Consider the following 13,004-nt stretch of genomic DNA (forward strand, 5'->3'; position numbering starts at 1 on the left):
TTGCTCCATGATTTTATTATATCATCTCTAATTAATTATTATAATTCATTTATTATTAAAAAATTAATAATATTTAATAAAAAATAAATCTTATATTTTTATTTTTTTAATAAATAAATAAATATATATATATATATATAATTTTACAAAGATTAATTAATTTGGTAAATTAATAATAGTAATAACTAACTATTCTTTGATGACAATATTTTCACTTCAAACATGAGTCTGTTTTTGTAAAAATGGGACGAATAGAGTAATCTTGTAGATTAAACCACACAAAGATTACTCAATTCGATCCATTAATATAATTAAACCACACAAAGATTACTCAATTCGGTCCATTAATTTATCATGTTTATTTTTTCATGCCCTTACAAGAGTACTCTATTCGTCCCATTTTACAAAAACAGACTCATGTTTGAAGTGAAAATATTGTCATCAAAGAATAGTTAGTTATTACTATTATTAATTTATCGAATTCATTAATCTTTGTAAAATTATATATATATATATATATATATATATATTAAAAAATAAAAATATATAATTAATTTTTTATTAAATATTATTAATTTTTAATACATAAATAACTTATAATAATTAACTAGAGATGATACAGTAAAATCATGGAGCAAGTAGCTGATGAAGCAGGCAGGAGTAGCAGACTTGCTGACGGAGAGTTGCCTGTTTCCGTGGCCTTTTCCTCTTATTAGATAGTAAGATTATGCATATATTAAAATTATACACTATAAATGATAAAAGTTTTTAAATATAGTATATTTTGGTAAGTTTTCTTTTACAAATTCACACCATAAAAAATTTCTTGAAAACTTTATAAACAAATGTGAAGACTTTCCAAATGAATTAACTACAAGGATAATATAATTAAAATTTAATCAATGCTTTTTTTATTTAGTATAATGGATAATTAATATAAAATAATTATTTTTAATAAAATGATCAACTAATATGAAACGGAGAAAGTAAATTATAAAAATAGAAAAGGTACAAATATACCCTCAAACTTTGATAAATGATATAAATATACCCTTATCACTAATGGAGGAACACGATTGTGATGTGTGTCCCACCATTAGTGATAAAGGTATATTTATAACCTTTCATTAACGATAAAAATATATTTATATAAAAAATATAACGAAGATTTATATACAAAGTATAACAAAGGGTATATTTATAGCTTTGCCCTACTTAAAAAAAGAAAAAAAAAAACTTAAACAATTGACTGTGTCTTGAATTCATGACATGCACTCCAACGTCACCAACCACAACTAAAGAAATATACCCAAAAAAAAGAATTAAAAAAAATCATCTTGGTACACGCGTTATATGAAACATATCCATGCTTATCTCACATGTAACGATGAAACATACTCCAATAGATTATGTTTCAATGGTGAAGATTGTTTTGTCGTGTGGGGACTAACTGAACAAAATGGCATGGATCACACTGTTTTACCCTTTTTGTAATTTAACACAATCTTGTGCTACTGTGTCAAACAACTTGTTCTTGTAGACTCAGACAACTTGCTTGGTATATAGTTATATACCATAATACATACTTGCAATTGCAATACTAAGACAAAATAATATTATGAACTACAAAAAGTAAAAGGGTTTGAATTTCTTGGCTTTTTAGGAAGCTTCTTTGCAACTATATAAAATATTATTCAAAGGGAGTAAGTGTTCTCATTCCTTTTTCTTGAATTCCGTAAGATTGATTAGTTTCATTTCTCTTAAAAGTCTTGAAAGGTTGAAATTTTGGCACACACAGACTAAGTTTTTGTTTGGGGTGTTTATCTTAATTTTGGTTAGTTTGAAAGTTTCTTGTATCTTATTGCTTGATTTGTACCTACTGAAGATATTTTTTTTGGTAATATGTCTGTTTACTTGTTCTTCTATTTAATTTTATCTACCTTAGTCAAAGCCTTAAAGGACTTGCTTTTCTTCTAAGCTAATATTGAAATTCATGTTTTATGTGTTCACATATGAATTTTGCAGATTGTTGTGGTTGATTTTTCTATCTCATCTTAAGATCTTCCCTTTCTGAGTTCAACTAGACAGGTATATTTGTCTTTGCTTCTCTGACTTACTCTTCTTGTTTTCTATGTTTTCTGGTTTTTTGCTTTGTTTTTTGGTTCTGAATTTGGTGGCTGGCTCTTGATATTTTCTTGACATAGTAGGTTGTTTTTAAAGGGTAGTTCTTTATCTGTTTACAAACTTATGTAGCACAATTTGTGTATGGATCATGTTGTTGTCCTTGTAGATCTTCAGAAGTTACAGAGTTCACAGCTCTCCAGTATGATTTTTTGATTACCATGTTTATATGCCTAAGAGGAGGATAGATCTGTAGAAATCAAAGGATTTTGGAGTGTTTGCTTAATTCTTGCTGAGGTTTATGTTCTCTTTTGTATTTTGTTGAATCGAATCCGAGGGTCTTTCGGAAGCAGTCTCTCTACCTCCAGAGATAGGAGTAAGGTCTGTGTACGGTATACACTCCCCAGACCCCACTTAAGGGATTACACTAAATTTTTTGTTGTTGTTGGTATTTTGTTGAATCTCTAATGGGCTAAATCCCTTCTTGGTTCAAACTTTTTAATACCTTGTCTCAAAAGAAAGAACTGGTTATGGTAAATATCTTCTTCAATTTTCTCTTTGTTCTATGAACAACGGCATGTAATTCTGACGTTGTCCTTCAAGTGCTGAAGAAGCATGAGTAATGAACTAAGAAAAACTTCTAACTTCACAAAAGTAAGTCCTGGTTTTGCAGGAGTTGTGCACAAAGTATACTCCATTTAGCGTACGAGTTGATAATGTTGGTTGCAAGATGACTTGCTACCAATTATGAGTAGCTTTTTAATTCCATTTGTCTCATAGATGTGGTTCCTTAAACTTAAAAGCTCTAACTATTTTGAATAGTTATAAAGAGGGGAGTACATTTTCTTTCACTAAAATGATTTTATGCTGCTGAATCGTCTTCTACCTGCTCTATTCTATCTCAAATGTTGAACATTTGTCCCCTGACTTGATGTCCAGTGCATGAGGATCTTATTAATCAACAATGCATATATCTTCTTTTCTTTCACTTCCTAACTTTGTTCAGATTCTCCCGTAGTTGTATTTTAATATTGTCTTCTTTTACACTACTGGTTTATTTTGTCTAATCGACTGTGTGTATTTGATGTTTCAGAAGCAGAGAGAATATCTCCCAAATACGACATTCAGTTACAGGGATCCCGCACCAGATTCTAATTGAATTGAGTAACATTTTTTGTAAGGGAAAACTTCAAGCAGCTTTGTTTTGAGGGATAACAAGTGAACCATGTCTTTAGTTAGATCTGTAAGATCAATTGGAAATGGGAAGCTCTATTTCCCAAATGGTCACAACGATAACTCTAGCTTGTCAACATCCATTTACACCAAAAATGCACGTGGGATTATGTATGCAACAGAGTCTAGCAGCACAGACAGTTATGATCCTAAGTATTTGCTCGACTCTCCTTCGCCTTCAGAAGAACTTCTAAACATATCACCTACAGATGCCTTGGGGAATCCATTCCACCAGAGACATTCATCTTCTTTCCAGCCATCAAGAGATTACAATCAGGGTAGCTGTGATTCAGGAGACTTTGTCAATCAAAGTCCAGATTCATCAGAATATAATGATGGAAGGGTCGCAATGAAGCTGCAAGAACTTGAAAGGGTACTTTTTGATGATAACGAAATTGAAGGAGATGATGTATGTGCTCATGGGGAGACTATGGACATAGATGATGAATGGTTTAGCCAGATCCGAACTGTGTTACTTCAGGACTCTCCCAAGGAGTCTACATCCGCAGATTCTAATATCAGTAGCAGTAGTAGCTATAAGGAAATATCTGTAACTGCTCCTCAAACTCCAAAGCAGATGCTTTTTAGTTGTGCTGCTGCTATTCAAGATGGAAACATTGAACAAGCGTCATCTGTGATTAATGAACTGAGGCAGATGGTCTCCATCCAAGGAGATCCTCTTGAAAGAACTGCAGCTTACATGGTAGAAGCTCTTGCAGCCCGAATGGCTACATCTGGGAGAGGTCTTTATAAAGCTCTAAAATGCAAAGAAGCCACCTCTTCTGAGAGACTCTCTGCTATGCAAGTCCTCTTTGAAGTATGTCCGTACTTTAGGTTTGGTTTTATGGCAGCAAATGGTGCACTCCTAGAGGCTTTTAAAGATGAGAAAAGAGTTCACATTATAGATTTTGACATTAACCAAGGAAGTCAATATTACACTTTTTTGCAGACATTGGGTAGTATGCCTGGTAAGCCACCCCATTTGAGGCTAACTGGGGTAGATGACCCTGAATCTATCCAACGTGCTGTTGGAAGCCTTAATGTCATTGGTCTGAGGCTCGCAGAGCTGGCTAAAGATCTTAAGATCCCTTTTGAATTCCAAGCAGTGCCTTCAAACACTGCATTAGTCACCCCCACAATGTTAAAGTGTCGTCCTGGTGAAGCTGTTTTAGTGAACTTTGCATTCCAGCTTCATCACATGCCTGATGAAAGTGTATCAACGGTAAACCAAAGAGATCAGCTTCTGCGGATGGTGAAGAGCTTAAATCCTAAGCTGGTAACAGTTGTTGAGCAAGACATGAACACCAACACCGCCCCATTTCTACAAAGGTTTGCAGAAGTCTACAGCTACTATTCTGCTGTATTCGAGTCTCTCGATGCAACTCTTTCAAGGGACAGCCAAGAGAGGGTTAATGTAGAACGGCAATGTCTTGCACGTGATATCATCAACATTGTTGCCTGTGAGGGATTGGAGCGAATAGAGCGTTATGAAGTTGCAGGAAAGTGGAGAGCTAGGATGATGATGGCTGGTTTCACTCCATGCCCAATTAGCCGAAATGTCTATGACTCAATCAAGACTCTAATCAAGCAATATAGCGAAAGGTACACAGCAAAGGAAGAGGCAGGTGCACTCTATTTTGGGTGGGAAGACAAGAACATGACTGTTGCTTCAGCTTGGAAATAGTAACCAAGTTTGCGCGCTCAGAAACAAACAATGCGCGGCATTGGATCAACTTGTAGCAAAAACCGGCTGTGTGATATAATTCAGTGTTTATGATCAGAATGCATGGCATTGTATACTTTGATGCTATTGAAGATAAAATTAACTTATGAGCTAATGTAGGTTGATGTGAGATTAGTACATAAAAACTGTTTTGATTTTTGTCTTACATATGTCACTTTCAACTTCTGCTAGTATTTCTTACACTTCATTTTATTTTTCTGTCCGGACAGTTCAGCAGAATCTTATTCAGTCCCAACAGTTGCAGTGATTTTCTTCAATTGCACCTTTTTATTTATTGGCATCTATAAAGTTGGTGTATTGTTATCACTATTATTTTATTATGTTTAATTTATTTTTCACTTTTATTTTTGATTTGGCATGATGGCAACATTATTTGAGCTTGATAAAGAAGTGAGGATTTACGTACTTAATTTTAACTTATTTGGGACTAGGGCGTGCTTACTGTATGAACTTGGAATAATAGATTCACTAAATCAGAAGCAATTTCTCCTTCACAAGCTTTTCAGCCTGTAAATGTTTAGAGGCTGTGCTTGTACAATTGAAGAATGTTTAATTTCTAAAAAATTTCTGTTAAGTAGCAGCTCAACCAAAGGTGCTCCATCTCGTTATTTGTTTGGATCAAAGTATGAAGGAGCTGGTTGAAGTCTAGGATATGTGCTTGTGGCTATAACAGTGTGCGCGTTGAATTAGTCAGTGCGTACAAACTTATCGTAACACTGTAGGATACACGAATCTTGGATTTTAAGCTAGGTCAAAGTCTTCTAAATCAACTCATAGAACAGTTACCGTTCAAATATGAACCTAGTGGCTTTGTTCTTCTTTCCCTAGTACCAATTTGAGCCAGACAAACAGTACCTCAAGTGGAGCACCATTCAGTAAATATGAGTGCTGTTCTAATTATCTGCATATGCAACCTAGAAATATCCCAGTACACGGAAAAGTATAATATGTTAACCGTACCCCACAGAGAGAAGTGTACTAACTTGGACGTACAACTATAATATGCAGTTCAGTTCCACATTAACGGCCGCAGAGACGATGGAAGGCAGCAAGGTACCTCACATATACAAGTATACACATTACGAGCTAACTTTACATTGAATGAATTTCACTCGGAGGGAATTGCCTCATTTTGCAGATTCCTATTCTATTTGAACCGTTGATAAACCGGGTAAATAGAGGTGCTTGCAATAGGAGTTAGAATATAGATGTAGTATGATCGGATGAGAAATATGACTTAGTGTCTGACACCTACAAAGCACAGACCAACTTCAGCTTGCGCCTGCAACTCTTCCAAAACTTTAACAACTTTCTCACGGGACATCGAGGAATCAGTCTGCTCTGACAAGATCTTCCTCACTCTGTGCGCATAAAAAGGTAAAAAGAAATAATTAGTAAATTTGCTAAGCAATAACATATTATCAGGCCTTAAAACAACAAAAGGACTGCAGCCAAGTAGAACATAGGAAATCAGATACTTCCTGGATCTCCATGAGACAAGAATCTAATGTAAAATTTGGATCACGCGAAATTAGACTGGTCAAACCTCTGATATCCCCAAAATCCAATAGAGGATCAGTAGCAGAAAAACACTAATGGTACCAATAGAGGATCAGGAACGGAAAAGCACTAATGGGAGGACATGCTCAGGGACACTTACATATAGATACGACTGAATTATACATGCCAACCTACTACAGAGTCAGTAACAGTTGATAACACATAACCACACGTCCTATACCATACCACCCTGGAAAAAGATAAAGGACAAAAAGAGGTAGCAAAAAGTTTTGAAAAAAAAAATTATATACAACAGAGAAAAACAGTGAGCTTGAGGCGGGGAAAAGGTTTCTCCTTGACGATGAAGAAAAGGTCTGCAATAAACATTGGGAGAAATAAAGCTTGTAAATATCTAAAAATTAAGAACAAATAGCTTTAAGTACCATATGGGATTATAAAGAATTGTCTGTTCATACAATATTGCAGTGAGACTGGACGGCCAAAGTTTAGCACGACTACTTCATATGAGTTTAATGATCTGAACCAGAGGGTAGCATCTACTCTGGCAAGGAATACTACCATTTGATCTGGTAAGGCAAACTGCCTGTCTACACAGTGCAGTAAAAGGACACATTTGGTTTCTGAACAGCTGTACGCATATTATAATGTAGGATTGTATTAAGGCAATCAATAATAACAAGATTAGCATAATTCTTACTATTAGATGTTTGGTTTTCCGTGTTGAAACCCGATGTATATCTAAAAAAGGTTTTGGTCTTGAGCTGGCTAAAATTTGTTTCCAAAGTACGAACTTTATCCAGTATTGGTTTTAACATCATGTTCAGAAGAAAAGAGTCGTTTAAAACTTAATAAGAAATTCATTTTCTCAGAAAACAACAATTTCACATGAAAGTTGAACGTTATAATATTAAAATACGAGACAAATAATCCTGATTCTTCAACTACTTAAAAACAAAAAAACGAAAAGGTAACATTTTGAAAAATTCCAGTAGCTAATTACATGTATGCATTAACTGCTGAATATTGAAAGCCTTCAAAAGAAATGGAATATGACCTTGCGTTCACAAATTCAGCAAAGTGAATAAAAAGAAGCAATTTTTCACAACAGTGAACACAAGTTGATGCTAAACTATGATAAGCCAACTCCTATACTGCTATATGTGAATCGATCTCAATTTTTTTGTCAACAAATGTCATTTAGCTACCAAAAATCTGAGCGATGTTCCAAAATTTAGACAAGACCATTGCTCACGAAGGTCAGCGATATCAAGGCTAAAGCTAAATCTTGACTAAACCAGCAAATAACTACCATTACGTTTAGTTCGAATTCAGTGAAAGGACCAGGAGTTTGTGCATTTGTTATTCCTTGGAAACAAACAATCCAACTTAAAAAGATTTTACCTTTGAACTATTGCAGTGTCTCCATGACCAGTGCAAATAATAAGCATAGCATTTAGAGGAAGATTGGAGTAAATGCTCTTGACTCTGCGATTCATACGGCTTAAGATATCCTTCAGTTCAGGAGTGACATCAAATTTGATGCTTTTTCTGTTATTAGACTGTTCCTCACAAGTCAGCAATGCTATCATTTCTGCCAACTTTTTATTTAGCTTCTCAGAGTCATCTGCTTGCTTCCTCAAATATGCATAGAGCTCTGCAAATTGCGTCCAGACAAACTGTACTTTTTCATTCCTGACCTATGAAGACAAGTAATGCAAGTATAGTGAGCTGTCAGATTCTTAGCCAGTCTGCTTTTTAACAATCTAACAAATTCGATTCTTTTGACTCACCTCTTTAATGGCTTTTGAAAGAGCTTCATCATCAGATGATACTGGAATTGTATTGGACAATTCAGCACCATATCTCCTCACTGTAGATATGTTATCAACCATTGAGGATCCTTTGCCATAGTCACTCAGAACTGAAAGAAGCTTCCGCCGCAATAATTGTTGAGATGGAGGTATCCCAAAATCAGGCCCTAGTTCAGGAAGTCACAGCCCAATGAAGTCTAGGATGCATTGATCCAAAAGCAAAGAGGAGATGATTTGGTGATGGGACATATAAGCAACATAAAATAGCATAGGAAGAACTCCATTTCAACGACCGGAAAAAAAAAAAATCAATGTAAACAGAGATTGAAAAAAGAAAGTACAAGAATGGCTTTGCTTGTATATTTGGTTTTAGTGTAACCTACTCACAAAGTTTAAATTACGTGTTACCTCAAGTTCAGGTAGAAGCCTCATTTTTCACATCACGGGGTACAATTAGTCACTAATATGCTGGGTGTCGACTGATATGCTGGGGGGCCATTTGGGTCACTAATGTGTTTAGAATGCATCCACTTATCTACGTTATAGTGAGGCTAAGGGAAGCATTTTCTATATCAAAGATGCAATATAGGCAATAGAACTTACATACTTTCCTCCTAAATTTGCACCTAATTCCCATTTACACGCCCTAAAAAGACAGAGACCTTTTTACACATCTTAACTTGAAAATTCTGTAGCTAGTAACCCTTCATCCAAATTTTTGACATGCGGCTAGCGCATCTTTTTCCAACGTTTCTGAAGAGTCAAGCTTCAAAACAAAAATTGAGACAAATTGGACAGTCAGATTTAATCAAATGATATAATGATCCCAACAGCCTTTATCTTATTTTCTTTATTTTAGTCTTCCTCTTTTTACCATCTAACCTCCACCCCTCCTACTCCACCACCATCACCCCATGAGAAAACACATCTGCCTTTCTCCTCGCTTTTCTCTAAAGAACACCCACCAATTGAAAATACATAAGATCGCGGAATCAACCCACTTATCCTGGGAGCCATGGATTGTGTTACAACAAAAATTCTTTATAATTATATCAAGATTTGCCATGGAATTGCTCGGGATTAATTTGATTGGGAAAGTTAAGAGGCTTGGAGTTGCTATGGCTCCTAAGATCAATATCCAATTTGAAGAATTGTTTCTACATTTCGAGTATTGTAGAAACATAGGGTGAGGACGTTTGTCCAATACTGGGGCAAACCCCAGATGAAGATATCACAGAACTTGAGGACATCGTCAATGGGGTTTTTGATAAATCCCAAAGAGGGACTCTAAAACCCAATAAGGTTTCAACTAGAAATAGGTGTAAGTTGAGCGGGAATTATATAGTAAGCTATAGCCACAAACAGGAAATAGAGATGACATTAAGCTATGTTGAGGGGGGGAATTCCAAATAAGGTTTCAACAAGAATGCCTCATAGAGACGCTGCAATCTGGCTACCACCATCCTTTCAGGAGAATGTCATCTTACAGCATAGATAATGAAGCAGTCTTCTTGGTTTCAAGAGGTGAAGTCAAGAGGAGGTTGGAATTCCTTGATTCCTGCCTAGTTGGTCAAATCAATTGAGGGAGGGGGTCAACCGAAGTGATATCAACAAGGCTGCTGGGAATTCGGGAAGCATAAGAGGAACTTCCTGCCTGAAAATTTCCGGGTTCGGAGATGTTTCGTTGCTCTTCAGATTCCCTTCAGAAGCTAAAGCAGATTGTGATCTAAACAGATCACATGTGAAGTAAGATATCTTTTATTACCTTCATCTGCAGAATGAAGATGTAGGTCAACAGGGATGCTGGAAATGGCACCAGACGCAAAGTTTTGGATTTTCCCTAACACAAGAATGGAGGAGACCTTTCAAATTTTAAAATTCAAACAGAAAGGAAAATGGGCTGAAAAAAAGGCTAGCGCAACCTGCCATTGGCCAGAGCATTTATAGGTCCAACTTAGTAGGCGCTCGGCCATGAAAACCAAAACATATTCACTTTATTTGGAATTCTTGAAGTTGGAGTTGGAGTTTTGTTTGGCCATAGTATTTGGAGTTAATATTTAGAATTTAAATGTATTTTTAACAAAAAAAATAAAAAAAAGTTGAACATGCAATATAATTTAAATGGGGTTATTTTATGAAAATAAAAAAAATTAGAATGTTTTTGAAAAAAAAAAAAAAAAACGTGAACCAAATAAAGTGAGAGGCGTTCTCCAAAATCCCAAATACAACTACAAGTTCTATTTGATATTTTTATGGCCAAACAAGGATTTCGGAATAAAGTGAATACGTATTCTGGTTATAAAGTGAATAACAAGGTTAGACCAAGAGGAACCAAAAGGAGAAAAGGCAACAGCTAAAAAAAAAAAAGGGAACCTTCAGCTCATGCAATCAGCTTTACCCTGCACCCTTCCCTGTTCTTGTATTCACTATACCAACCAAAGGGGCCCTAAGAGTTTAGAGTGCACAATATCTAGTGGTGCATTCGCATGAATAGAAAAGGAAACAGCTTACCATTTATTATTTTTAATAGTGCCAGTTCCAATGTAGCTTTAGCATCTTCAACGCTATCATGCCCATTGCCTGAGTCCTGTATCTCCCTGCCAAGAAATCTGCTACTCAGAACACGAAGAGCAGCTTTGTAGGTTCCTCTTGGATGCTTGTACAACACAGCGGTATCAATTACCAAACTATGACTGATCTTCAGGGCTAGCAAATCATTTTCCAAGGAATGCCCAACCAGAATGGTCTCCTTGTGAACCAGTTTCAAGAACTCCTCCTGAAGAAACAAAAAATGGTTAACTAAAACAAATAGGATGCAAGAAATCTGCAAGAAACAATTAATGCTGACTGCTTCTTTTCCTATTTCGAATATGGGACAAACAGGTCAGCAGACAAAAGGCTCTAGTGATGAACCTGGATATCTTTAAGAGTGGTAGTCACATCTTCCAACATCTGACAGGTAATTCCACTATATCTGCAAAAGTTCACATTGCTCGACATAAAAAATTATCATTTAATGAAAAGAGAGGAAGAACATATATTTGATCTGGGAATAGCTAATCCTGTTAAAGACTCGCATACAAAATTCTTCTTGATGTGTTTCCATCCCAACCTAAAAGAAACAGATAACTGAAGGACAAAGAATTTCAATAAAGAGAAAGCAAGTCCTGGTCTTCTCTGTTAGCTGTGCCTTCCTATTTTTCTGGACATTAACCCGAGAATGTAATTAAACTTTCTCTACCCCATAACAACGTAAAATGGAAAAACACAAAAACATTAAAATTATAGCCAATACACATAATGATTTTACCATTATATAGTTCTTCCCCTGCCAATTTTTCCGTACCTTGCTTGGAAAGTGTGATTTGAGGTGACATGAGTTAGTTTTAATGGAGGTCTGGAACTCCGAGAATATTTAACAAAGGAGATAAGGTTGGTGGAAATATTAAGAAAAAAACGAGAGAGACAATATAAAGAGAACGGAATAGAAATGATTTTATAGGCAAATGTAGAATCAGAACTAATATGAAAACTGAGAAATGGTTAAAAGGAAAGAATTATATCCTGCACAATTTAAACGAACAAAAGAAATTGAGAAGGGGAAGCTGCGGTGAAGATTAAACCCGGCTGTGAAGCTCAATTGTTTAACAATATCTTTTTCTTGGTTCCCTTTTATTGTTCTTTTTTCCCCTCCTTGATCCCTTTCGTCTTAAAAGACACTGTTCTATTACTTGTGGCAGTGAGAGACAGGAAATTGCGGAAAACTTACAAGATAATAGATGAAGAAACAACAAACAAGGGTGTGACATAGTCGTCAATAAAGTGGGTGCACAGCAGGGTTCAAACCCCAACAGAGACAGAGAAAAAGATTTGCTGATCTTTCAATATGTCTTAAGTTTTGGAGAACAGAGTTGCCCACTACATGACCTAGTTGGATGTAGCAATACCTGGTGGAATAGTGTGCACACGCACTGGCCAGACACCACCATTATCATATAGAAAAAATGAAGAGAAATAGAAGCAAAAAGAATCTATGCCCAGATTTATCTCAGCTTGGTTGTCTTATCAAAAAAGGGTACAACGTAACAGTACCCTTTTCCATGAACTATACTAGGCAGTTCTCAATATCACTTGAAACTTAAACTTTTGCGCTCAAGAAAATACTAAATACACAATAGATTCTGTCCAATTAAATGAATATATATGGCTTCCTTAACATCAAAAGGGTAAAAGTAGTCGCTCTTGCTAAACCAAGCATGAAAATCTGATTGATAAAGATCGAATAAGAGTCAAAGAAGCACTACATCCAGCTCCGATGGTATGCCATCTGAGATGAAAATTGAAACAAGTTCTGTGTTTGGGTTTGTGTGTGTGTGTGGGTGTTGGCAAAATTTCAATTTCAGCTCATAAAATAGGACTATTTAGGCCCAACTTTACCTTTAAAAGGTATTTTAAAATTTTGCAATGTGGATATACCATTTGAATACTATTGGAAAGCAAATTCCATAGATAAGAAGCCCAACGAAAATCATTTGAAAGTTGATACAAAACAAAAACTTCAAAAACAATACTGT

At 35.5% G+C, this 13,004-nt stretch overlaps 2 protein-coding genes across 6 annotated transcripts in view; one reads left to right on the forward strand and one right to left on the reverse strand.

Moving 5' to 3' along the window:
* Positions 1–1,339: 1,339 nt before the first annotated feature.
* LOC107867740 (scarecrow-like protein 1) lies at positions 1,340–5,245 on the forward strand. 5 transcript variants are annotated; one of them, XM_016714121.2, is made up of 3 exons: positions 1,340–1,703; positions 2,026–2,088; positions 3,215–5,245. In XM_016714121.2, the coding sequence occupies exon 3, from the start codon at positions 3,347–3,349 to the stop codon at positions 5,036–5,038; it is 1,692 nt and encodes a 563-aa protein (XP_016569607.1). In that variant the 5' UTR covers positions 1,340–1,703; positions 2,026–2,088; positions 3,215–3,346; the 3' UTR covers positions 5,039–5,245. The 5 variants fall into 5 exon arrangements, with proteins under 5 accessions (XP_016569607.1, XP_047266816.1, XP_016569609.1 ...); XM_016714123.2 differs by having other exon boundaries at positions 1,696–1,834; XM_016714122.2 differs by having other exon boundaries at positions 1,697–1,897.
* An 827-nt stretch (positions 5,246–6,072) lies between these two features.
* Positions 6,073–13,004, reverse strand: part of LOC107867739 (small RNA degrading nuclease 5) — a gene marked incomplete in the record, with an annotated part of 13,798 nt that continues 6,866 nt past the window's right edge. Inside the window, 6 exon segments of the mRNA XM_047410858.1 lie at positions 6,073–6,459; positions 8,021–8,316; positions 8,410–8,597; positions 10,196–10,270; positions 10,942–11,206; positions 11,344–11,404. Coding sequence (XP_047266814.1) covers positions 6,336–6,459; positions 8,021–8,316; positions 8,410–8,597; positions 10,196–10,270; positions 10,942–11,206; positions 11,344–11,404 — 1,009 coding nt within the window.

Source organism: Capsicum annuum, chromosome 4 (assembly GCF_002878395.1).
Source record: "Capsicum annuum cultivar UCD-10X-F1 chromosome 4, UCD10Xv1.1, whole genome shotgun sequence".
NCBI lineage: Eukaryota > Viridiplantae > Streptophyta > Magnoliopsida > Solanales > Solanaceae > Capsicum > Capsicum annuum.